General features: G+C 45.8%; 2 protein-coding genes across 26 annotated transcripts in view; both read right to left on the bottom strand.

Moving 5' to 3' along the window:
• Window positions 1-4182, bottom strand: part of LOC110516202 (bromodomain-containing protein 4) — a 46371-nt gene extending 42189 nt beyond the window's left edge. For 6 of the 8 annotated variants that reach the window (XM_090194410.1, XM_090194411.1, XM_090194414.1 and 3 more), the window contains exon 1: window positions 4106-4174. The gene's annotated coding sequence lies outside the window, so the exon portion shown is untranslated. Of the gene's footprint in view, window positions 1-4105 lie in introns of all 8 variants that reach the window. The other 2 variants (XM_090194409.1, XM_090194407.1) reach the window with 1 other exon arrangement.
• Window positions 4183-8725: 4543 nt separating this feature from the next.
• Window positions 8726-25423, bottom strand: akap8l (A-kinase anchoring protein 8 like). Of its 18 annotated transcripts, none has more exons than XR_016485476.1 (13): window positions 25242-25417; window positions 24469-24507; window positions 23773-23983; window positions 20397-20961; window positions 19495-19621; window positions 19369-19400; window positions 19253-19283; window positions 16958-17075; window positions 14433-14674; window positions 14070-14175; window positions 10678-10808; window positions 9861-9956; window positions 8726-9760 (listed from the first exon to the last, which is right to left on the bottom strand). XR_016485476.1 is itself a non-coding variant. In XM_090194390.1 (13 exons), exons 1-13 carry the CDS (start codon window positions 25264-25266, stop codon window positions 9275-9277), a joined length of 2145 nt encoding a protein of 714 aa, XP_090050516.1. In that variant the 5' UTR covers window positions 25267-25423; the 3' UTR covers window positions 8726-9274. The 18 variants fall into 18 exon arrangements, 16 of the variants coding, with proteins under 16 accessions (XP_090050516.1, XP_090050515.1, XP_090050520.1 ...); XM_090194390.1 differs by having other exon boundaries at window positions 14533-14674; window positions 16919-17075; window positions 19495-19618; window positions 25242-25423; XM_090194389.1 differs by having other exon boundaries at window positions 14533-14674; window positions 16919-17075.
• Between the last annotated feature and the right edge of the window lie 948 nt (window positions 25424-26371).

Below are 26371 nucleotides of genomic sequence, written 5' to 3'. Positions count from 1 at the left end.
CAAACCAGTCTTCGGTTGGTTGACAAGGGGAGTACAGGGGGTCTGAGAGAGAGAGAGAGAGAGAGAGAGAGAGAGAGAGCTGTAGAAGGACAAGGAATCACAACACTGGTGGGGGGGGGGGGGGGGGGGGGAATATAGAGAAGAGAAGGGTTGTAGTGTGACTGTACGTCAGCCGTGTGTGTGGTGTGTCTAGAAGGCGTAGTGTACGGTGCATTTTGGAAAGTATTCAGACCCGTTGTCTTTTCCACATTTTGTTACAGCCTTATTCTAAAATGTATTAAATAAATAAAAAAATGTCCTCTGCAATCTACACACAATACCTCATAACGACAGAAGCGAACAGGTTTTTAGACAATTTGTATAAAATAAAAAAAATACAGAAATACCTTATTTACATAAGTAGTCAAACCGTTTGCTATGAGACTCGAAATTGAGCTCAGGTTTCCATTGATTGTCTTGTGGTAAATTCAATTGATTGGACATGATTTGGAAAGGCACACAACTGTCTATATAAGGTCCCACAGTTGTCAGAGCAAAACCCAAGCCACGAGGTCGAAGGAATTGTCCATAGAACTCAGAGACAGATTATGTCGGGGCACAGATCTGGGGAAGGGTACCAAAACATTTCTGCAGCATTGACGGTCCCCAAGAACACAGTGGCCTCCATCATTCCTAAAATGTAAGATGTTTGGAACCACCAAGACTCTCCCTAGAGTTGTCCGCCTGGCCAAACTGAGCAATCGGGGGAGAAGGGCCTTGGTCAGCGAGGTGACCAAGAACCCGATGGTTACTCTGACAGAGCTCCTGAGTTCCTCTGTGGAGATGGGAGAACCTTCTAGAAGGACAACCATCTCTGCAACAATCTACCAGTCAGGCCTTTATGGTAGAGTGGCCAGATAGAAGCTACTCCTCAATAAAATGCTCATGACAGCCCGCTTGGAGTTTGCCAAAAGGCACCCAAAGAACTCTCAGACCATTAGAAACAAAATTCTCTGGTCTGATGAAACCAAGATTGAACTCTTTGGCCTGAATGCCAAGCATCACGTCTTGAGGAAACCTGGCACCATCCCTACGGTGAAGCGTGGCAGTGGCAGCATCATGCTGTTGGGATGTTTTTCAGCGGCAGGGACTGGGAGACTAGTCAGGATTGTGGGAAAGATGAATGGAGCAAAGTACAGAGAGATCCTTGATGAAAACCTGCTCCAGGGCGCTCAGAACCTCAGACTGGGGCGAACGACCCTAAGCACACAGCCAAGACAACGCAGGAGTGACTTTGGGACACGTCTTGAGTGACGTGAGTGACCCAGCCAGAGCCCAGACTTGAACCCGATCGAATATCTCTGGAGAGACCTGAAAATAAATGTGCAGTGACGCTCCCCATCCAACCTGACAGAGCTTGAGAATATCTGCAGAGAAGAATGTGAGAAACTCCCCAAATACAGGTGTTCCAAGCTTGTAGCGTCATACCCAAGAAGATTCAAGGCTGTAATCACTGCCAAAAGAGCTTCAACAAAGTACTGAGTAAAGGGTCTAAATAATGTGATATTTCAGTATCAATTTGCTAACATTTAAAAAAAAAAAAAACTGTTTTTGCTTTGTCATTATGGGGTATTGTGTGTAGATTGATGAGGAGAAAAAAATATTTAATCAATTTTTAGAAAAAGGCTGTAACGTAACAAAATGTGGAAAAAGTCAAGGGGCCTGAATACTTTCTGACTACACTGACATTTGCATAGGCAAAGACAACAAGATGCAGAGCGTCTGTCTGTCATGATGAAACAGTGAAAACAAGTAGTCATGTCTCCATGTGACTAACAATCGTTGTAAATGAGAGCCTTTGTCTAAGTCTCTACCCACAGCAGAGAGAGACAGACAGGGTAAAGCAGGGGAGTCAAACTCATTCCATGGAGAGCCTAGTGTCTGCTGTTTTTTTTTTTTCCCTTTCAATTAAGACCAAAACAACCAGGTGAGGGAGAGTTCCTTACTCATCAGTGACCTTAATTCATCAATCAAGTACAAGGGAGGAGCAAAAACCCACAGACACTCGGCCCTCCGTGGAATGACTGACACCTGTGGGGTAAAGCATGATGTTTTACTGCTTATGTTATTGGAGGAAAACACACACCATAATTGACAACAACGAACCCAACACTGTCAAAACATTGGAACCCAATCTCACAGCAAGTGGGTCATTTTAGCTACGCACATTTCTCCAGACCATATAGGCTTCTACCCTCAAATAACATTAACTTGAAATAGTTTTAACTAGCTAGATAACCAATAGTCTGATTAATCAGGCTGTAATACACAACTAATTGGTATAAACAGCCTAAGACATTTGTGTGAAACATCCTGTGTAAATGTTTCAGGATATTGGATAAAATTACATTTAAACTTACTCTACCGTTTGTCTGTGCAGTTGTCCTTCTGCTGCCCGAAATTTGAGACAAAATATCCACGGGAAATGACTGTTTAACTGACTTTTTGGGTTCAGTATATGGTTGGTAACGTGGTAAAGATAGTTTTATATTGGTTACTCAGTTCTTTGGTAAAAATGAGTTTTACATTGGATATTCAGTTCTCTTGTCAATAGCTACTGAACCAAGCATGCCATGCCAATGAAAATTGAAGGCTATATTCTGAGTCAAGGTAGGATGGAGAACAATACATGCCTTTGTTTTATTTTTTGGAAGATTTAAATCTGAATATCCAATATAAAACTAACTTAACCCTAAGGGCTCTCTAATAAGTTGGGTAAACAATACTTTCCTGTGGATATTTTGTCTCAAATTTCAAGCAGCAGAAGGACAAACTGCACAGACAACAGGTAGAGTAAGTTTAAATGCTATTTCATAGAACATTTAGTCTTTCACACAAATGTCTAAGGCTGTCTAGCTATACCAATTAATGGTGTATTACAGCCTGATTAATCAGACTAGATAATGAAGTGAGAAAAATGATCATGCAAAGTCAAAACACCCTGACTATAAGGTCCCAAACCAACGAGTAAATATAGAAAATGGTGCTTCTTGTCACATACGTCAGTCTTTTATTCAAATAAAACTATTTCTAGAGATGCAATGTGTATAGCAGATGATTAGGTGAAGTTGTCTTGGGCAGTGGTTCCCCAACTGTGGAGGGGTCGCCACAGGTTATTTATTTACTTTAAGAACTCAGTCCAGCTTTAAAAACTTACTCTTGAAAATTGTAATCTCTAAATTGGGTAGTACATCATCAGTTCCTCTCGTCTTCTTAGTCATTACAGACCTTAGAGAACTATTTATAACTTGTCAGAAATGTCCAGATCAAGTAGCTCATGTCAGGTAACTTTTAGCCCATAGATAGTTATTTTTTTGTCACTCAAATATCACACGAATACACATTAGATATGGCAAAATGTATAGAATGGTAAGAAATGTTTTACAACTGCTAAATATTATTTGCACGCCATGACAACATGTGTAGAATTGCAGGAAATAAAAATTAAAACCTGCAAAAGTTTGGGACCCCTGGTCTAGAGATACAACAGCTAGTCATGATCGCTGTCAGCATTTTTCTGACAGCTCCGTACGTAAACACCCTTTCAGAATACAACTTGGACTGTGACGTTATTCTAGAAAAAAAAAACTACGTCGTATTTCACGTGCTGTCAGCGCCACGGAGCGTAAAATACGCCCCAAACCAGGCGTAACTTCTGTCAAGAATACGGCCTACGGGGCTACAAACAAACAACCTAGCTAGCTACTAACGTTAGCCTGCTACCGTCCCCCAACTACCGTGCGCAATGACAACAGGGAGTGCCCATGCCCCTGAAAAACACCGTTAATGTACCACCAAGGAGCATAGATTACGAAAACACAAGATGTGCAATAAACTGCAAATCAGGTAACGTAAATACAGAGAATATTCATCTTCCCGTGCGCCCGCACCGGCGACAGGCCTGTGATAAGACAGTCCATGCCCCGCTAGGCACCTCGCGCACTGACACCAACCGAAATAATGCACCGAGTGTGGTTCTGAGTGTTTTATCGGATTCCTGAGATTGAATGCCTTCGTTTACCCTACCGGTATCGGTGGAGCGACACCCCAAAACACGTTTATTTACCTTTTTCTGTTGGTTGTCAGCGCGCGCAGGTCTTCCTCACCCCTGAATCCAGAACAAACAGCCCCGTTCGACGTCAGACGTAGGGGGAACGTCAGGACGTCATTCGGAGGAATGTCACCTCTCCACGAACGAATCCCCTCTGTCTCCCGGAACAGGCAATACCATGCAATAACTTCAAACACTGAAAATTATTATAGACAAATTCCCAATACACACTGGTCTGCATAAATGGCCATACATAGCATCACAATTAATTGCCCTATTTTCGCGTAACCACACACTGTCAATGGACTGGATAATTTGTGATAGATATTGTAACAATTGCATAATTTCACCTTCTATAAATCACATAATCTTATAAACTATAGGTTCTTAATACTCTTATAATAAACTCATGTTATGGTAAATTCTACCTTGAAGAAACGCAATTAATTCCACCTATAGTGGAGTGAGCCCTCCACCTAGTGGTCAATTAATCACAAGTATGGTAGTATCAGAGAGGAAAAGGCGAAGTGAGAGGTTTACTCCGCCCAAAATGTATACACGAAAATAATGCCACGAAGTGAGAAATGTTTGTTTGGAGGTCAATTAGTGTCGAATTTGGTCAACAAAACATGTAATTGCTCATTTGCTACGTGAGGCTTATTTGATCAAATAGAAGTTTGTTAATGGTTAAATTGTTCTTGAATGTACTGATATGGACGCACGTGGCAAAACATTTCTATTGGAGTTGTGCCTGTTGTCATAGCGATAGAAGACTCATCATGGATATAAACCGTTTTAGCATTGCCATTGAGGGCTTCCACCATTTTAAAGTAGCCACCTGGGGGGTGATTCCTATGACTTGGGAGCGGTCCGCTAATGAAGAACAAAAAAAGAACTACTTCATAATGGAGATAGCCTCAATGGCGCTGCTCATGCCCTCACAGACACTATAATGGCACAGATACAATGATGAATCTGCTATCTATCTCCATGGACTGTTGTTCACACATGTTTCTGCCCTGACATTGGCTAAGAGGGTTTGGCCAGCAACCAAAATATCCCAGAATCAGCAAGGTGGAAAAATCAGCCGTTCTGCCGATGAGCAAGACGGTTAACCCCCAACAACTACTCCCGGGACGTGGATGTCGATTAAGGCAAGTGCCCACACATCTCTGATTCAGAGGGGTTGGGTTAAATGCGGAAGACACATTTCGGTTGAATGCATTCAGTTGTGCAATTGACAAGGTATCCATCCCCCTTTCCCTTCCCACCTGATCTCGACTTCTCCCACCTGTCTTCCATCTTTAAAGCGGTCACTCAAATATCTTGTCAATATAATAGACAATCTTTGGTAGTATCAATCCTCTGAGTTCAGGTCTTTCAGATCAAAATTATAGGGACAGGCGGTGTCTGATCCTACACTGAACAAAAATAGAAACGCAACATGTAAATTGTTGGTCCTATGTTTCCTGAGCTAAAATAAAAGATCCCAGAAATGTTCCATAAGCACAAAAAGCTTAAATCTCTCAAGTTTTATGCACAAATTTGTTTATATCCCTGTTAGTGAGCATTTCTCCTTTGCCAAGATAATCCATCCCCCTGACAGGTGTGGCATATCAAGAAGCTGATTAAACAGCATGATCATTACACCGGTGCACCTTGTGCTGGGGACAATAAAAGACCACTCTAAATGTGCAGTTTTGTGACAACACCACACATTTCAGTTGAAGGCGTTCAGTTGTACAACTGACTTAAGTATCTCCCTTTTTTTAATGTCAAAGTTGTAAAAAAGAGCACCCCATGGTGGAAGTGGGGATGTGGTGTGGACTGGCATAAGCTATGGACAACGAACACAATTGCATTTTATTGATGGAAATTTGAATGCAGAGATACCGTGACGAGATCCTGTGGTCCATTGTCGTGGCATTCATCCGCTGCCATCACCTCATGTTTCAGTATAATGCAAGGCTCGTGTCGCAAGAATCTGTTCACAGTTCCCGGAAGCTGAAAATGTTCAAGTTCTTCCGTGGCCTGCATACTCACCAGACATGTCACCCATTGAGCATGTTTGGGATGCTCTGGATCGACGTGTGCAACAGCGTGTTCCAGTTCCCGCCAATATCCAGCCACTTCGCTGGATATAAAGGAGTGGGACAACACTCCTCAGGCCACAATCAACAGCCTGATCGCCTCTATGTGAAGGAGATGTGTTGCGCTGCATTGGGCAAATGGAGGTCACACCAGATACGGACTGGTTTTATGATCTACGCCCCCTACCTTTCTTTTAACGTATCTGTGACCAACAGATGCATATCTGTATTCCCAGTCATGTGAAATTCATTCGGCCCTAATCTATGGATTTATTTAAATTCACTGATTTCCTCATATGAACTGTACCTCAGTAAAATCTTTTAAATTGTTGCATGGAGCATTTATATTTTTGTTCAGTGTATTACACTTGATGCGTACAGCCCACTTGATGCATACAGCCCACTTGATGCGTACAGCCCACTTGATGCGTACAGCCCACTTGATGCGTACAGCCCACTTGATGCATACAGCCCACTTGATGCGTACAGCCCACTTGATGCGTACAGCCCACTTGATGCGTACAGCCCACTTGATGCGTACAGCCCACTTGATGCGTACAGCCCACTTGATGCGTACAGCCCACTTGATGCGTACAGCCCACTTGATGCGTACAGCCCACTTGATGCGTACAGCCCACTTGATGCGTACAGCCCACTTGATGCGTACAGCCCACTTGATGCGTACAGCCCACTTGATGCGTACAGCCCACTTGATGCGTACAGCCCACTTGATGCGTACAGCCCACTTGATGCGTACAGCCCACTTGATGCGTACAGCCCACTTGATGCGTACAGCCCACTTGATGCGTACAGCCCACTTGATGCGTACAGCCCACTTGATGCGTACAGCCCACTTGATGCGTACAGCCCACTTGATGCGTACAGCCCACTTGTTGCGTACAGCCCACTTGATGCGTACAGCCCACTTGATGCATACAGCCCACTTGATGCGTACAGCCCACTTGATGCATACAGCCCACTTGATGCATACAGCCCACTTGATGCATACAGCCCACTTGATGCATACAGCCCACTTGATGCATACAGCCCACTTGATGCATACAGCCCACTTGATGCATACAGCCCACTTGATGCATACAGCCCACTTGATGCATACAGCCCACTTGATGCATACAGCCCACTTGATGCATACAGCCCACTTGATGCATACAGCCCACTTGATGCATACAGCCCACTTGATGCATACAGCCCACTTGATGCATACAGCCCACTTGATGCATACAGCCCACTTGATGCATACAGCCCACTTGATGCATACAGCCCACTTGATGCATACAGCCCACTTGATGCATACAGCCCACTTGATGCATACAGCCCACTTGATGCATACAGCCCACTTGATGCATACAGCCCACTTGATGCATACAGCCCACTTGATGCATACAGCCCACTTGATGCATACAGCCCACTTGATGCATACAGCCCACTTGATGCATACAGCCCACTTGATGCATACAGCCCACTTGATGCATACAGCCCACTTGATGCATACAGCCCACTTGATGCATACAGCCCACTTGATGCATACAGCCCACTTGTTCCTTCCTTTTAGTTGATTCATGGTCGTCACAGTCAACAAGATTGTATTATGCAGAATGCTGTTCCACATTAAGACAAGACCTTAAAGTAGCAGAAATAATAAAGCCTGCACCTGTTTCAGTAAAAAAGCCAAGGGATGGGACTGCAGAAATATAACCACTCAAATTCACAGAGCAATGGATGCAAGGACTGACCATCCATGATATCAAAATTATAGTTTTAAACATTGGAGTAAAATAAGCTTATATTTTGGATTCTGATAAGGTATGACAACTGAACTAAAAGCTCATGGAGGCGTTTAGAAGAGATTAATGGGTACACGTTCATTTAGAAGTGATGTTCATGAATTAATGGGTACACATTCATTTAGAAGTGATGTTCATGAATTAATGGGTACATGTTCATTTAGAAGTCCAAAAATGTATGTAGTAACTGCCAAAAGCCCTTTTAAACAACACACTACTTTGGGGGATACCTAGTCAGTTAAACAACAATTGTATTCAACAAATATGTCTTCTGCATTTAACCCAACCCATCTGAATCAGAGAGGTGTGGGGGGGCTGCCTTAAAATCGACGTCTTCAGCACCCGGGGAACAGTGGGTTAACCGTCTTGCTCAGGGGCAGAAAGACAGATTTTTACCTCGTCAGCTCGGGGATTGGATCCAGCAACCTTCCGGGTTACTGGCCCAACGCTCTAACCACTGCCTGCCGCCATCCTGCTGCACCCAATGTGAATGATTGGATTTACAGTGTCGTGTTAAGGTTGTCCTGAGCCTTTTAACCATGTGTGTAAAGAAAGAATTTGACCCTTGACCGTATTCTAATCTAAACCCAGAACATCAGCCAGTCTGTTTGTGCGATCATGCCGACTATAATTCTTTGTCGTGTGTCTTGACAAACAGCAATGGAATTGTCAAGAGCACAAAGATCTGAGATCAGGCTAGAAGAAAATCAGCTCAAACAAAGAAACCAAACCAACAGATAAACATTTTAAACATTTATTCTCATCTGTCCAAAAAAGAACATGGATGACAACAGCAACCGTCTGTAAAACTAAATCCTGCCCCGTCTTTCCATCTAAACACACCAACAAATACATTTCAAATAAGTTTTTGCACGTTTGGGAGGAGTCGATAAGAGACGAACCAATCAGCTCAGACTTCCTAGGAATCTAGCTATGACGGACAGGGGGTGCGTCCAGTAGTAATACCAGGTAGGGGGTGTGTCATATCAATAACACTAAGTTCACGGTCCTCTACCCACTGAAACATTGTCAAAATATCCCAAAGCAGACCGACAGATTCAAAAGGCACAACAAAAAAAGTCTACTTACACAGAAGAGAAACTATATATGAAAACAGATGTATCAGAAGTATATTAGTGAGTATCGGTTCTGAATGGAGGGGGGGAGGTATGTATAAATGAATCTGATTGGCTGTTTGTGGAAGGGGTAGAGTGGGATTGGCTGGACAGGGGAGAGAGGGCTGTATTAATTGGTCCAGAGGGAGGTCAAAGGGTCATTGAGGGTAAAGGTCACTCTATGACGACCACATCAGCATCTTCGTCTTTCTTCTCTACCGCCACACCCTCATCCTCTCCTCCCACTCCTTCATCCTCCTCTTCCTCTCCCAGCTCTCCTTCCACTCCCTCATCCTCCTCTCCAAACTCATCTCCTACTTCAAACCCTTCCTCCTCTTCCTCTCCTACCTGCTCCAGCTCTCCCTCAGCCTCCCCCTCACCCTGCGTCTCCTCCTCACCCTGCGTGTCCCCCTCTCCTCCCGCTGGCTTCTCCACATGCGCCTCTTCCTCCCCCCCATCTGCTACTGCCACTCCCCCCTCCTCCATCTTCTCCTCCTCTACCCCATCAGCCCCGGTGGCCGCCTGCGATGTCTCTGGCCCCGCCTCTTCCTTGTTGGTCTCCGCCAGGCTCTCATTGGTCAGCTCAGCCTCTGACACCTCCATAATCATTGAGTCCTCTGGGTCCTGGTCGTCCTGGTTACCGAGGAAGGGGTTCTCACCCTGCAGAGAGGAAGGGCAGGGTCAGAGAGAGATTGTGAGTGAGTGAATGAGTGCGTGAGGCACAGAGTCAGTGTTTCTAAGGTGGGGGGGGTTTGTGTACCTTGAGGTAACTCTCCAGCTTCTTTCCGATGATTTTGTGGTTGAGGATGCTGCGAGCCACTGACAGACTGGCCCTCTTAGACTGCTCCATCATACCCTGGGGTCACGCAGGAAGCAAAGGTCACACAGGAGTCAGTGGGGGAAAGGTCAGGGAGGGCAGAGCAAAAAAATTTAATAAAAAAGTACTTGTTCCTCCAAATCTTCTGTATCCAACCAAGCAGGGTTTATATTGTGTAGTGCTCCCTGCCAATCTCAACCAACCAGGGTTTATATTGTGTAGTGCTCCCTGCCAATCTCAACCAACCAGGGTTTATATTGTGTAGTGCTCCCTGCCAATCTCAACCAAGCAGGGTTTATATTGTGTAGTGACCTGGTCTCATCCTGCCCCACAGTCAACATACACTGAGCTGTGTAGTGACCTGGTCTCATCCTGCCCCACAGTCAACATACACTGAGCTGTGTAGTGACCTGGTCTCATCCTGCCCCTACAGTCAATATCGACTGAGCTGTGCAGTGTACTGACCTGGTATCAGTCAATATACACTGAGCTGTGTACTGACCTGGTATCATCCTGCCCCTACAGTCAATATCGACTGAGCTGTGCAGTGTACTGACCTGGTATCAGTCACTATACACTGAGCTGTGTACTGACCTGGTATCAGTCACTATACACTGAGCTGTGTACTGACCTGGTATCATCCTGCCCCTACAGTCAATATCGACTGAGCTGTGCAGTGTACTGACCTGGTATCAGTCACTATACACTGAGCTGTGTACTGACCTGGTATCAGTCACTATACACTGAGCTGTGTACTGACCTTGCGGTTGAAGTTGTGGTCGGGGGACTTGAGGTGTTTCTGTATGACGTAGAACTGCATGGGGATGAAGAGGTCACAGGCTGCACAGTGGGCTGCCTCCACCTTCTTCATGAAGTGCTCCATACCCAACTCTGTTACAGAGGAGGGAGAAACAGGGAAACAGTTGGACCAGCAGAGAAGAGAAACACAGAGAAAAAGCCTTTACAAATCCACCCTGTTCCACTGAAGAGTAACACACAGTACGTACGCAACACACACACAGTACGTACACAACACACAGTACGTACACAACACACAGTACGTACACAACACACAGTGCGTACACAACACACACAGTGCGTACACAACACACACAGTGCGTACACAACATGTTTCCGTTTGGAAAACGTAGCGCCGGATATTTGACCGGCAGCGTTTTCATCTCCCGGACGTTTAATGAAACGTACCAGACCCAGATGCTTTGGTTGCATTACCTGATTAGGTCGTCCACCCATGGTTCAGTAATAAATAATAATAATAACATTTAGATGGTAATTACCTCGTAACCGAGTCTCTCTGCTAATGTCTCTAAAGTTTGGTAGAATTGCATGAAATGTGTTTATGGAAAAAAAAGGCCAACATTTTCCTGTGCAAAGAAAGGAGAAAACAAATGTAATATATCGCCTGTGTCTATTCTAAGGCCGACTATTAGGCAAAATTATGTATATCCAATCACCACACGAGGAATAGTAAGCTCTATAAACACTAGTCTGCAAATGCAACAATACATGGAATGTTTTGTTATGTGATTTTTTTTTAAAAAAGGTGAAAATTTGCTTCTCCAAACTTTAAACCTGAAAGTTGATTTGAAAACCAATAGAACAGGAGAAAGGGGCTACTGGTTTCAATGGCAATAGGAAGTCTATCAGATAACTAACTGCCTGTTACGTTTGGTTGGATTCTGGCTACTTTGAAGCAAGGTAAGACATGCCCCAATATGTGGTAAAACACATTTCACAGAATGAAGTGCATGTTTTCAAAAGATTCATACGGCCTCCAGCTCAGTACAAAGTAGGTTGTTGTTGTGATTGTTGCGCAATAACTGGTCTTATTAGACAGACATGCTTTACTCCAGCAGCAACAACCAGCTGTCTGATCTTAAATCAGCAGCAACAACCAGCTGTCTGATCTTAAATCAGCAGCAACAAACAGCTGTCTGATCTTAAATCAGCAGCAACAACCAGCTGTCTGATCTTAAATCAGCAGCAACAAACAGCTGTCTGATCTTAAATCAGCAGCAACAACCAGCTGTCTGATCTTAAATCAGCAGCAACAACCAGCTGTCTGATCTTAAATCAGCAGCAACAAACAGCTGTCTGATCTTAAATCAGCAGCAACAAACAGCTGTCTGATCTTAAAATCAGCAGCAACAACCAGCTGTCTGATCTTAAAATCAGCAGCAACAACCAGCTGTCTGATCTTAAATCAGCAGCAACAAACAGCTGTCTGATCTTAAAATCAGCAGCAACAAACAGCTGTCTGATCTTAAAATCAGCAGCAACAAACAGCTGTCTGATCTTAAAATCAGCAGCAACAAACAGCTGTCTGATCTTAAATCAGCAGCAACAAACAGCTGTCTGATCTTAAAATCAGCAGCAACAAACAGCTGTCTGATCTTAAATCAGCAACAAACAGCTGTCTGATCTTAAAATCAGCAGCAACAAACAGCTGTCTGATCTCAAAATCAGCAGCAACAAACAGCTGTCTGATCTCAAAATCAGCAGCAACAAACAGCTGTCTGATCTCAAAATCAGCAGCAACAAACAGCTGTCTGATCTCAAAATCAGCAGCAACAAACAGCTGTCTGATCTCAAAATCAGCAGCAACAAACAGCTGTCTGATCTCAAAATCAGCAGCAACAAACAGCTGTCTGATCTTAAAATCAACAGCAACAAACAGCTGTCTGATCTTAAATCAACAGCAACAAACAGCTGTCTGATCTTAAAATCAGCAGCAACAAACAGCTGTCTGATCTTAAAATCAGCAGCAACAAACAGCTGTCTGATCTTAAAATCAGCAGCAACAAACAGCTGTCTGATCTTAAAATCAGCAGCAACAAACAGCTGTCTGATCTTAAAATCAGCAGCAACAAACAGCTGTCTGATCTTAAAATCAGCAGCAACAAACAGCTGTCTGATCTTAAAATCAGCAGCAACAAACAGCTGTCTGATCTTAAAATCAGCAGCAACAAACAGCTGTCTGATCTTAAAATCAGCAGCAACAAACAGCTGTCTGATCTTAAAATCAGCAGCAACAAACAGCTGTCTGATCTTAAAATCAGCAGCAACAAACAGCTGTCTGATCTTAAAATCAGCAGCAACAAACAGCTGTCTGATCTTAAAATCAGCAGCAACAAACAGCTGTCTGATCTTAAAATCAGCAGCAACAAACAGCTGTCTGATCTTAAAATCAGCAGCAACAAACAGCTGTCTGATCTTAAAATCAGCAGCAACAAACAGCTGTCTGATCTTAAAATCAGCAGCAACAAACAGCTGTCTGATCTTAAAATCAGCAGCAACAAACAGCTGTCTGATCTTAAAATCAGCAGCAACAAACAGCTGTCTGATCTTAAAATCAGCAGCAACAAACAGCTGTCTGATCTTAAAATCAGCAGCAACAAACAGCTGTCTGATCTTAAAATCAGCAGCAACAAACAGCTGTCTGAGCTTAAATCAACAGCAACAAACAGCTGTCTGAGCTTAAAATCAGCAGCAACAAACAGCTGTCTGATCTTAAAATCAGCAGCAACAAACAGCTGTCTGAGCTTAAAATCAGCAGCAACAAACAGCTGTCTGAGCTTAAAATCAGCAGCAACAAACAGCTGTCTGAGCTTAAAATCAACAGCAACAAACAGCTGTCTGATCTTAAATCAACAGCAACAAACAGCTGTCTGAGCTTAAAATCAGCAGCAACAAACAGCTGTCTGATCTTAAAATCAGCAGCAACAAACAGCTGTCTGAGCTTAAAATCAGCAGCAACAAACAGCTGTCTGAGCTTAAAATCAGCAGCAACAAACAGCTGTCTGATCTTAAAATCAGCAGCAACAAACAGCTGTCTGAGCTTAAAATCAGCAGCAACAAACAGCTGTCTGATCTTAAAATCAGCAGCAACAAACAGCTGTCTGAGCTTAAAATCAGCAGCAACAAACAGCTGTCTGATCTTAAATCAGCAGCAACAAACAGCTGTCTGATCTTAAAATCAGCAGCAACAAACAGCTGTCTGATCTTAAATCACCAGTTTATTCACTGGTATTTTCATTGGTGGGAAAGTTAAAATGCATTATGTCACAATAGCCTGCTATTAGCGACAAACGGAAACCCTGGTAGACACCACAAACACACTGCTGTCCTTACGCCTGGTGAGGTCCTGTTCCTTGTAGACTTGACAGATGGCAGCACAGTGGTTCTCCATCTGACTGGTCCTCTGCTCCGTCTTCTTATACTTGTTGTTCAGGTACTCCTGGTGTGGACACACACAGTAAGAGGGGGGGCCGCTCAAAACACACGGGAATCTTACAGAAGATTGAGTGAATGTCCCCATCTGCATGAGTCTGCCAGTGTGTGTCCCCATCTGCATGGGTCTGCCTGTGTGTGTCCCCATCTGCATGTGTCTGCCTGCCTGTGTGTGTGTGTGTATGCCTGTGTGTTCGCCTTTGATTGTGTGTGTGTGTGTGTGTGTGTCTGCCTGTGTCCGCCTTTGATTGTGTGTGTGTGTACCTGTAAGAAGTCTGTGGTGGGTTTGGACAGCTGACTGTGAGTGTGTCTACCTGTAAGAAGTCTGTGGTGGGTTTGGACAGCTGACTGTGAGTGTGTCTACCTGTAAGAAGTCTGTGGTGGGTTTGGACAGCTGACTGGACAGGAACTTGAAGTGATCTTTGTGGAACTTGCTCTCCAGGTGGGCCGCCATGTCCTCGTGGTAGAACGAACGGAACTTACACACCGAGCACGCAAACGTCACCCTGTCGACCACACAGAACAACCGTCAGACCACAAGCCTGCCGGCCCAATCAGAGGCAGCTATGTTGGACGGTGTGGTGAGTGAAACTACGGCTAAGTGGTTAGTGTTGAGTAACGCATTATCCCCCCCCATCCATTCACAGAGACAGAGGAAAGACTACAGGAGGTCATTCTGCCCTCAGAGAATATTTAGGAAAAGAAGGAATGAGAGGAGACAGAGAGGTGGGAGAGAGCGGGGAGGGAGGGAGGTGGGAGAGAGCGGGGAGGGAGGGAGGTGGGGGAGAGCGGGGAGGGAGGGAGGTGGGGGAGAGCGGGGAGGGAGGGAGGTGGGAGAGAGCGGGAGGGAGGTGGGAGAGAGCGGGAGGGAGGTGGGAGAGAGCGGGAGGGAGGTGGGAGAGAGCGGGAGGGAGGTGGGAGAGAGCGGGAGGGAGGTGGGCGAGAGCGTGAGGGAGGTGGGCGAGAGCGTGAGGGAGGTGGGCGAGAGCGTGAGGGAGGTGGGCGAGAGCGTGAGGGAGGTGGGCGAGAGCGTGAGGGAGGTGGGCGAGAGCGTGAGGGAGGTGGGCGAGAGCGTGAGGGAGGTGGGCGAGAGCGTGAGGGAGGTGGGCGAGAGCGTGAGGGAGGTGGGCGAGAGCGTGAGGGAGGTGGGCGAGAGCGGGAGGGAGGTGGGCGAGAGCGGGAGGGAGGTGGGAGAGAGCGGGAGGGAGGTGGGAGAGAGCGGGAGGGGAGAGAAGACAGGTCATTCTGCCCTCTCTGAGAACATAGAGAGCCCTCAAAAGTTTTCACCACTTGATTTGTTCCACATTGTGTTTCAGCCTGAATTTAAAACAGATTTATTATTGTCACTGGCCTGCTGCACACAATGCCCCATAAATGTCATAGTGGAATGATGTCTCATGAAATTTTTTACAAATGTATTTAAAATGAAAGCTGAACTATCTTGGGTCAATAAGTATCCAACCGCTTAATTAAGTTCAGGAGTAAACATGTGCTTAACAAGTCACATAATAAGTTGCATGGACTCAGTGTGTAATAATACTGTTGCACAGTAAATGATTTTGATTGACGACCTCGTCTCTGTTCCCCACATGTACAATTATCTGTAAGGTCACTCAATCGCACAGTAAATTTAAACCACAAAGACCAGGGAGGTTTTCCAATGCCTCAAGGGGCACCGATTGGTCGAGAGAAAAAATAAAGCATATGCTGAATATCCCTTTGAACAGGGTGAAGTTATTAATTACACTTTGGAAGGTGTATCAATACATCCAGTCACTACTAAGATAAAGGCGTACTTCCTAACGAGGAAGGAAACCGCTCAGGGATTTCACCATGAGGCCAATGGTGACTTTTACAGTCACAGAACTTAATAAGAGGAAACTGAGCATGGATCAACAAAACGTTACTCCATAATATTAACCCAACCGAAAAAGTGAAAAGGAAGCCTGAACAGAATTAAAATATTCCATAAATATGCATCCTGTTTGCAACAAGGCACTAAATTAATACAAATTGCAAAGCATTTCACTTTCAATGGCAAAGCATTTCACTTTTTTGTCCTGAATACAATGTTGTTTGGGACATATCCAACACATTATGGAGTACCACCCTCCATATTTTCAAGCACAGTGGTGGCTGCATCATGTTATGGGTATGCTTGTATTAAGGACTGGGGAATTTTTCTGGATAAAAAGAAACGTAATGGAGATAAGCACAGGCAAAATCCTTGAGGGAAACCTGGTTCAGTCTGCTTCCAACAGACTGGGAGAGGAAATCACCTTTCAGCAGGACAATAACCTAAAACACAAGGCCATATCTACAGTGGAGTTGCTTACCAAGAAGACTGAATGTTCCTGAGTCACAGTTTTGACATAAATCTGCTTTCAAATCTATGGCAAGACCTGAAAATGGTTGTCTAGCAATGATCAACAAGCAAGTTGACAAAAGGTTATTCTAACATGTAATGGACAAAACAAAAACAAAAAATTATCAATTTTAAGCCCACTTTGTAACAGAATGTGGAAAAAGTCAAGGGGTATGAATCCTCTCTGAAGGCGCCTTAGTGACATCACATTCTGTTATAATGATCAGTGGTTTTATTGGTGTATTTAGGAAAAGATTCCATATAAAAACTCTGACCTCTGAGAAAGAGAAGAGAGAGAGGAGAAGATATGTAAAGGACAGACAGAAAAGGAAGAAAATTAGACTAAGAGAAATTAATGATTAAGATGTATTTTGTAATAACTGACCTCTGGGTTTGACTTTTGGGTGTTAGTGTGACCCCTGACCTTTCCAGGAAGCCGCCCCTCTTCCTCCTGTTTTTGGGGACCTTGTCCTGGGGAGGAGTCTGTTTCCCTGTCTGGAGCTTCTTCTTCATCTGAGAGATCTCCTCCTGCATCGACACCACTGGGGAGAGAGGAGAGGTTACAGTTGGAGAGGAAGACCGATGGAGAGATGAGGCGAAGAGAGGAGGGGAGACGGGGGGGAAGGAGAGGGGGGGAAGGGGGGAAAGAGGAGGAGGGGGCGACGGGGAAAGAGGAGGAGGGGGCGACGGGGAAAGAGGAGGAGGGGGAGACGAGGAGGAGGGGGAGACGGGGAAAGAGGAGGAGGGGGAGACGGGGAAAGAGGAGGAGGGGAGACGGGGAAAGAGGAGGAGGGGAGACGGGGAAAGAGAGGAGGGGAGACGGGGAAAGAGAGGAGGGGAGACGGGGAAAGAGAGGAGGGGAGACGGGGAAAGAGAGGAGGGGAGACGGGGAAAGAGAGGAGGGGAGACGGGGAAAGAGAGGAGGGGAGACGGGGAAAGAGAGGAGGGGAGACGGGGAAAGAGAGGAGGGGAGACGGGGAAAGAGAGGAGGGGAGACGGGGAAAGAGAGGAGGGGAGACGGGGAAAGAGAGGAGGGGAGACGGGGAAAGAGAGGAGGGGAGACGGGGAAAGAGAGGAGGGGAGACGGGGAAAGAGAGGAGGGGAGACGGGGAAAGAGAGGAGGGGAGACGGGGAAAGAGAGGAAGGGAGACGGGGAAAGAGAGGAGGGGAGACGGGGAAGGAGAGGAAGGGAAATAGCGAGGGAAAGGGAGAGAAGGTTTCCATGTTGGAGGGGAATGGAAAGAGGGAGGAGGTGACAGGGAAGCGGGCAAGGGAGAGAAGCAAGGAGAGGGGCGGTCTATTGAAAATGACATCTAGAGTTGTGAAACGTCACCCAGCTTGAATAAAAGAAGAGCGGAGCAGGAAAGAGAGACTGTCGGTAGGTTTGCATTGACCCAGGTTCATTTGACAAAAGCAATAAGGCAACAAAAAAATCTAAATACAGAAACGGCAGCTATAGGAGAAATGTTCTCCGCTCAACAATCTCTCTGTAGTCCAACTTTCTTTACAGCGGGAAACTTTTCCACAAGTAAAATTTAAGGTATGAGGGGCATGTGATGTCATCACGTAACAAACTATAAGCTAGACTCCACATTTAATTCTAAACACTTGTTAAATCAAGCTTACTTAAATATTTCAATTTCTATTATTTTCACTGCATCAAGGATAGCGTACACAGATGTTTCCGCTTTTGCAGCCTTCAGTGTTTAGGTAAAAAAAAAAAAAAATCTTCAAAACAGCATTTGTAGAGAACAACCAATGAGCAACAAGTGCTTCTAATCAGGTTTGCCACTCATCTGCCAATCAGGGACGAGGCATCTCTGGTCTTCCTGTTTCACCATCCAATTATTCCAGATCTACAGGAGTGCAAGTTTCACCATGGCGACACTTTGGCACATGAGAATTATTAGAATATGGCTCATTAGTAAATTATTACATTCTGTCCATGCTGGCTTTCGGAGGCTACCTGAGACAAGAAACAGATAGGTGGGAAGGCAGACTAAAAAGATCATGGAAACACCTCCAAGACACTAGATGGGAATGTGTTGTTTGTTTCTATGACAACACAGTTCAATGGAAACGCACCGTAGCAGGCTATTGTCCCATCTCATTACAATGTTTTCTAAATGTCCACTAATTATCATTACTTTAAAATCACTGGGCAAGTTCATGGAGACAATTTATAGTCGTTTTGTGAGGAGAACAGGGGCCAGATGAAGAGAGGAGGAAGAGGAGAACAGGGGCCAGTTGATGAAGAGAGGAGGAGAATAGGGGCCAGTTGATGAAGAGAGGAGGAAGAGGAGGAGAACAGGGGCCAGTTGATGAAGAGAGGAGGAAGAGGAGGAGAACAGGGGCCAGTTGATGAAGAGAGGAGGAAGAGGAGGAGAACAGGGGCCAGTTGATAAAGAGAGGAGGAAGAGGAGGAGAACAGGGGCCAGTTGATGAAGAGAGGAGGAGAACAGGGGCCAGTTGATGAAGAGAGGAGGAAGAGGAGGAGAACAGGGGCCAGTTGATGAAGAGAGGAGGAAGAGGAGGAGAACAGGGGCCAGTTGATGAAGAGAGGAAGAGGAGGAGAACAGGGGCCAGTTGATAAAGAGAGGAGGAAGAGGAGGAGAACAGGGGCCAGTTGATGAAGAGAGGAGGAAGAGGAGGAGAACAGGGGCCAGTTGATGAAGAGAGGATAGTAGATCTAATAACAGAGGAGATGAATCCATCTTACCTTTCTCTCCATCAGCTGGGGCTTTGGTTGCCTGGAGAGGAGAGAAACGAAATGAGTACTGACACAGACACACACGGTCACACAGATGTGTTAGTTAAGTCACAGCAGCTCCTCACCTCATTTTCTTCACCGTTGTTCTCTGCTGGTTCTGTCAGAGAGAGAGACAGAAAGACAGTCAGGTCAGACAGTGCATAGGGGTAGTTACTGTGTGTGGACATTGTCGTGTCTGTTCTGTGTGGTACCTTCAGCGGTCTCTCCACCTGCGCTCTCTGTCTTGTTCATCTTGGACTCTGGTTCATCTGCTGCGGTCAGAGTCTGTTTTCTCTTCTTCTGACCGTCACGCTGACCACCACCAGGCTGCTGCTGCTGCTGGGGGACATCATCATCACATTGATGACGTGGCCAGTGACACTGCGTCTTCAAAGTCAAATATCTTCAAAACGTGATTGCTGACATGCAAAACATTTTGGGACTATCAGTAGACTAATAAAAACTTTTTTTCCATCTTTAAACTTGGATCCCTTAACCATTACTATAATAGACTTTTCTCAAAAGGAACTTTCCAATAGATTCTCAAAAGGAACTTTCCAATAGATTCTCAAAAGGAACTTTCCAATAGATTCTCAAAAGGAACTTTCCAATAGATTCTCAAAAGGAACTTTCCAATAGATCCTCAAAAGGAACTTTTAGTGGACTCCCTGACATATCTCCACTATTACCATAAGGCCTCCATCAGGGGCAGAACCAGGCAAAATAAAAACAGAAAATAAAACCCAGAGAACGGACATTATAATGGAGTTTGGTCCAGATCTCTGCTGGGTGGTGTTGGTAGGGGCCACTATTTCTTGGAGCAGGGCAGTTTCCTTTCAATGGGAAAGGGACAGTTCGGTTCAATCAGAGGCATTTGTGGCTATATTGAATAGGGACTGGGGGCGATAGTACGATGACCAAACTATGAGTTTGGGGGGGTAGTTGTCATGTCAATTATATCCACGCCTCCCCAGGCCCTTAGCACTGTAGGCAGGGTAGGGGAGCGTTTAGGGGGTACGGGGGTTGATGAACAGGGGTGGGGGGGTTGGTAGGTAGGTCATCATGCCCTGCTGTGGGGCTGGCAGACTGGCGGGCAGTACGGTAGGGTACTTACTCGGTTGAGGGGCCTCTTGCGCCCGCGCTGGTGGCCTCCCTGGGGGCCCCCTCCAAAGTGGCGCCCTGGGAAGTCCTGGTGCCCAGGGACCCGGCCCTGTTGAGCGGACTGGTGGAAGGCCCCGGTCTGGGGGGGCATGCGGTGACCCAGGAGGGATGGGAGCTTGCCCCTACCCCCAGGGGAGTGACCGCCACCTCCCCGGCCTCCTCCTCTCCCACCCATCCTACCACCACCTCCACCCATGGGAGTGGGGTCGGATCTGCGGCCTCCAAACCCTCCGCGGCCTCCCCCCCTCCTTGGGGAGCGCTGGCCTGCTCCGGCCCAGCTTCCTCCTCCTTGGCCACTGGAGAAGGAGTCTCTCATGTTCTGCCGCTGCATCTTAGCAGCTCCGTAGGAGGAGGAGCTGTCAAAGCCTGAGCCTAGACCACCACCTCCTCCGAAGCCTGAAGCTCTTTGGGTCATGTCCCCTCGGCCATCGCCGTAACCATAGCTACCGGATCTGTAGAGATCCCGGGAGGGGAGGGAGGAGGGACCCCGCGAGTCGAAGGACTCGTATTGGTCAAACCTGCGAAAAGGGGGAGGGAGGGAGTGGTAGAACGAGCAGAGAGTGAGGGAGGGAATCTCTCTTCCCCTCCTTTTACTCCTCTCTCTCTATGACATGTTTCCCCCCAAGATGATGAGCCACATTAGTGATGTCATAATGAGGCAGAATGTTTCTGCCAATCCCAACGCTGCTGAGTCTTGATGTAGGCATTCATGGCAGGAAGGCTTTTCTCTGTCAACATTTGGTTTACACACATTTGAGCATTCCCCATTTCTCATCCACCCCACCCTTCTCTCTGAGGTCAAAGGGGGGGTTGGTTGGTACCCCAGTAGTGGGGGAGGGGGGGGTTTACTCCCTTTCTAGTCAAGATGAGGTCTCACTGTGTGGGGACAGAGCTGGAGCTGTACAGAATATCAGGGTTGGTTCATGGGTCACAGACAGACAGACAAGAGCAGCCTTATAGAAACAGGACTGTTCCATGTGGCAAATTGCATGTGGGGGTGATTAGACTGTACCACAATACAGAGGGGGCGGGGGGGGGCACATTTAGTTGGTGTTTGTTGTGCATTTACAGGGTGGGGCCTCAGCCAAAATATGACCTTGGTTGTTGTCACCGGCATTCGTTCTCTCCCTCCTCCCCCCTCGAGCAACCTCCCGCTCAGACACAGAGAGTCAGGATGAGGTGGACATGTTGGTGTATTTGTCTGAGTCAGATAGAGCAGACAGGGGAGTGCATTTGGGGGATCTGTGGGTGCTGCACTTCTACATCCATGACACAGGGGGAATACTATAACGACCTGCTGCTGACTTCCGTGTGTCTGGGAACTATGCCTGTGGTGGTGAGGGATCTACCTGGGTATATGAATGGGAATCCATAAGCATGACAGTATAATGAAGACAAACCAACTACACCCAGGACAGCATACGGGGTGGAAGGAGCCAGGGTGAGGCTCATATCTCTAGTGCTGGGTGGGAGGAGCCAGGTAGAGGCTCATATCTCTAGTTCTGGGTGGGAGGAGCCAGGTAGAGGCTCATATCTCTAGTTCTGGGTGGGAGGAGCCAGGTAGAGGCTCATATCTCTAGTGCTGGGTGGGAGGAGCCAGGTAGAGGCTCATCTGGATAGTTACTATCGTTACTTCAACAACAGTTAAAAACCCTTAACTACAGCTAGCTACTTTCTGGTTTAGACTAAACCTACTTGTGTTACCCAAACTAACGGACTGGAATCGGAGAAACAGACTACTTATCCTTAACATGTCATGTTTCAGCAAAATGAAGCAATACGTATCCTTGAGGTCTGAAAATCCCCTTTAAATCAAAACATTGCCCCAACCGAAATACATTGGATATTTACCCTGTAACCCTTACCGTTACATCCTAGCCGTGTCCAGGGGGAGGGGCTAGCTAAGGAGGGCGGGGACAGGAAATATGTGGGTGGTATGTAGTGATTACAGGGAGAGGCTGTGGCAGCAGCATTGTGAGGTGATTAAAGCAGGAAGAGAGAGGCTGTGGAGCAGCATTGTGAGGTGATTAAAGCAGAGAGAGAGAGGCTGTGGAGCAGCATTGTGAGGTGATTAAAGCAGGGAGAGAGAGGCTGTGGCAGCAGCATTGTGAGGTGATTATAGCAGGGAGAGAGAGGCTGTGGAGCAGCATTGTGAGGTGATTAAAGCAGGGAGAGAGAGGCTGTGGAGCAGCATTGTGAGGTGATTAAAGCAGGAAGAGAGAGGCTGTGGCAGCAGCATTGTGAGGTGATTAAAGCAGGGAGAGAGAGGCTGTGGAGCAGCATTGTTAGGTGATTAAAGCAGGGAGAGAGAGGCTGTGGAGCAGCATTGTGAGGTGATTAAAGCAGAGAGAGAGGCTGTGGCAGCAGCATTGTGAGGTGATTAAAGCAGGGATAGAGAGGCTGTGGCAGCAGCAATGTGAGGTGATTAAAGCAGGGAGAGAGGCTGTGGAGCAGCATTGTGAGGTGATTAAAGCAGGGAGAGAGAGGCTGTGGAGCAGCATTGTGAGGTGATTAAAGCAGGGAGAGAGAGGCTGTGGAGCAGCAATGTGGTGATTCAAGCAGGAAGAGAGAGGGTGTGGCAGCATTGTGAGGCGATTGAGGTGTGAAGAGAAAGGAGGATTGATATGGAAAACAGCTAGCTGCAGATGTGTGGAAAACACAGGAGAGGCGCAGGTCAGATGATTGAGAGTGTGTGTATGTATAGTGTTGGAAAGGCAGACTACACAACTGTGTGAAGGTGCGTGATTGATCTTGAGGGCAAAGACGGGTGTGTGTGGCGAGTTGAAACCAGGGGAGAGTTAAGGTGTTAGCTTGCTTCAGTTTGGCTGGTGCTAGCTATAATAGTGGGCTAGGCGAACTGAACGAGTGTGGTCGCATACTCCCTTAAAAGACCTTCACTTGAAAAATGAGAAACGCGACAATAGTCTGTCCATTTTGAGGCGCCGTAGCCAGTATACACTCCCTCAAAATAGTCAAGAGTTAATCTAATAACTCATGGAATATCAAATGTTTACGTTTTTTTTGCAAAGGAGATCATAGTCAATTTTACATGTAACTAAGATGTCTTGTGCAGTATTTCTCAATGAAAGAATTTGCTTGAAAACCAATCATCATCTCTCGTTGAATGACAAAGACTTTCCTGAAGAATCAACACTGTTTGACAGAACAACCCAGGGGGAAATGTACCGAAGACCACAAAAATGTCACAATGTCGTCATGATATATGCACGAGCTGTTCCGGACACTTTGGGCTGAGAAGCATGTGGACACCTTTACCAGCCAGGGGGAAAAAAGTGTGTGCATGTCAGCTAGAGATCTGTGTGTGTTACCTGTCGCTGCGCCCCCCACCCTTCATGCCTCCCTCCAGCTGGGTCAGCATGTCAAGGCGTTGGTTGATCTTAGCGATGACAGCGTCTGCACTGGTCCCCGTCGACAACAGAGAGCTCCCAGAGAGACCCCTCTTGTGCCCCCCTCCGTAGCCCCCCATCCCTGACATGGAGTCCTTGTAGCCCCCTCCATACGGGTCATAGTTGTCTGAGCCTCGGGGGAGAGCAGAGATGATTTTAAGGTGAGGATCACACAGTTTACAGGCAGGGGTATAGAGGTGTAGCTAGCTAGCTACCTGAATGGAAATGAGCCAAATCATAGGCTACCTCGTTTAAATTCCAATAATTTTGATATGGGCGCCTTTGGCTAAGTGCATTTTGTAAATATGATAAGTCAACACAATCAATTATGTTTAAAGCACAGGAGGCTGCTGAGGGGAGGACGGCACACAATGTCCAGGAACAGAGCGAAAGGAATGGCATCACACCTGGAAACGATGTGTTTGATACTTCCACTAATTCCACTCCAGCCATTACCTTGAGCCTGTCCTCCCCAAGCAAGGTGCCAGCTAACATTCGGTGGTGTAAAGTGTTACTGTTTATTCAACTAAAATCGCTGGCACATATTCGTGGGCAATTCAGATATGCAATGTTCTAGACTGGTGTTAACAGGTTCAGTACGTTCTCTCTCTCTCTTACCTCGGCTCCCCGACCCTCCTCCCCAGCTCGAGTATCCTCCTAACAGATTAAAGAGAGGTTACAAATTAAAGGGTTATCTACAAGCACTCCAAAACGGGTTGTATAACGCAATGTGGCATATCAGAATAACGTACACACGCGTAGCATAGCTAGCTAATGAATTCACACGGGTGAACGTTTGACAACAAAGAAACTAGTTAGCCCGCTAACTTACCTGTAAGCTAACATCTATCTAACATGTAGCTAGCTAGCCAACTAACTTCGCTAGCTAACGTTAGTTAACTAGTCGGCAACCTTGCACTTTTACAACCCGTTTGGTAAAAAAAAAACATTAACTATACCGTTAACGGTGGCAATCATAGCTTGTTAGTACGTTAACGTTAGTTACATACACGTGAAGGGCTGTAGGGAACGTATTCTCTGGAGGGGGAATGTAGAAAAACGGCATATGGCGGCCATTTTCTTAACGCTATTGTGAGTTCAAGTCGTGGCAGACGGACTCCATTTTAATGAGATTACACACCAAGACTGTGGCGTTCTCTTTCTATATAAACCACAGCTAGCTACGTATTACATACATTACCGGTTCTGTAAAATGACAATGTATAACGTACAAATTAACGTTACTATTTTAGCTTGCTAGCTATATTGAATGGCTAGCTAACGTTAGCTTGTAAGTAATTAGCTAGCTAGCTGACGTTAGTAATATAACATCTTGAACATGAATAACCTAGTGAAAATATAAACCCATTTGAATATTTTTTGATACATACCTGAACTGTAGCCACGGCCTTCCATAATTTGATGATATGTTGTTGACGGATTTTTAAAAATATATATAAAGCTAGCTACTGTAGCCGTTAGCAAACCAGGAGCAACGGACACAGCAGTGGGCGAATATGTTTAGCTAGGGTCACCAAACGACACCTCCTCGTTTCACCCATTGGGTCATCCGAAAGCAGAACGCCACTCCCCATACGACTATTGGCTGATCAGAAAACTCTACACTGTAATTGGTTATCCAGTCTGTCAGTTAACAAAATCGAGTGACGGTACAACGATTTTTCTAATCAGTTACTGGGAATAATCATAATTTTTCTTTAACATATTTTATAGATTTCCCTAATGAAAAAATATTAGAAATTAATAGTATGCTACAAGCCTGGACAGTAGTGAATGAAACAGTCAGAGTGCACACATGTACATAAACATAAATACGTGTTTGTTTTTTGTTTTTCTTGCATCAAAGGCACAACATACATATAAAATAGAACTGGTTACAGGTAACTATGCTTCATTATTCAACCATAGTCAATATGACATGTTTATTATTATTATTATAAACTGGTTGTTTGGATCCTGGATCATAATTGGACGAGCGGTGTTCCAGCGCCTATGCCTGCTAACAGTTTCATATCAATTATCGCTGGGCCATCATAAGAATGTCATCATGTTCAAGTTGATGTCCGAATCATCTCTTGTACTTATCTCAACTCGCACATATATTCCCTCTTGCTTCTAGCCTGGCATTAAGTTTGGTTTATACAATGACATTGTTGAATACTACTTTCTGATTGGCTTGAAGGGCATTGCAGAGCGTGCTTTATTTAAGCAATAAGAGGAGGTGTGGTGTATGGCCAATATACCACGACTAATGGTTGTATTTAGGAACGCGGAGTGCATGGACACATCCCTTAGCCGTGGTATATTGGCAATATATCACAAACCCCAGAGGAGCCTTATTGCTATTATAAACTGGTTGCCAACGTAATTAGAGCAGTAAAAATAAACGTTTTATCATACCCATGGTATACTGTCTGATATACCATGGCTTTCAGCCAATCAGAATTCAGAACACACCTTCCACCTCCTTCATTATTTTCCATGGAATGCATAGCCCCTC

Source organism: Oncorhynchus mykiss, chromosome 13 (genome assembly GCF_057628025.1).
Source record: "Oncorhynchus mykiss isolate SJ-2025 chromosome 13, ASM5762802v1, whole genome shotgun sequence".
In the NCBI taxonomy this organism is placed as follows: domain Eukaryota; kingdom Metazoa; phylum Chordata; class Actinopteri; order Salmoniformes; family Salmonidae; genus Oncorhynchus; species Oncorhynchus mykiss.
The sequence above is the reverse complement of the archived record's forward strand: the minus strand, read 5'-3'. Positions and strand labels throughout refer to the sequence as shown.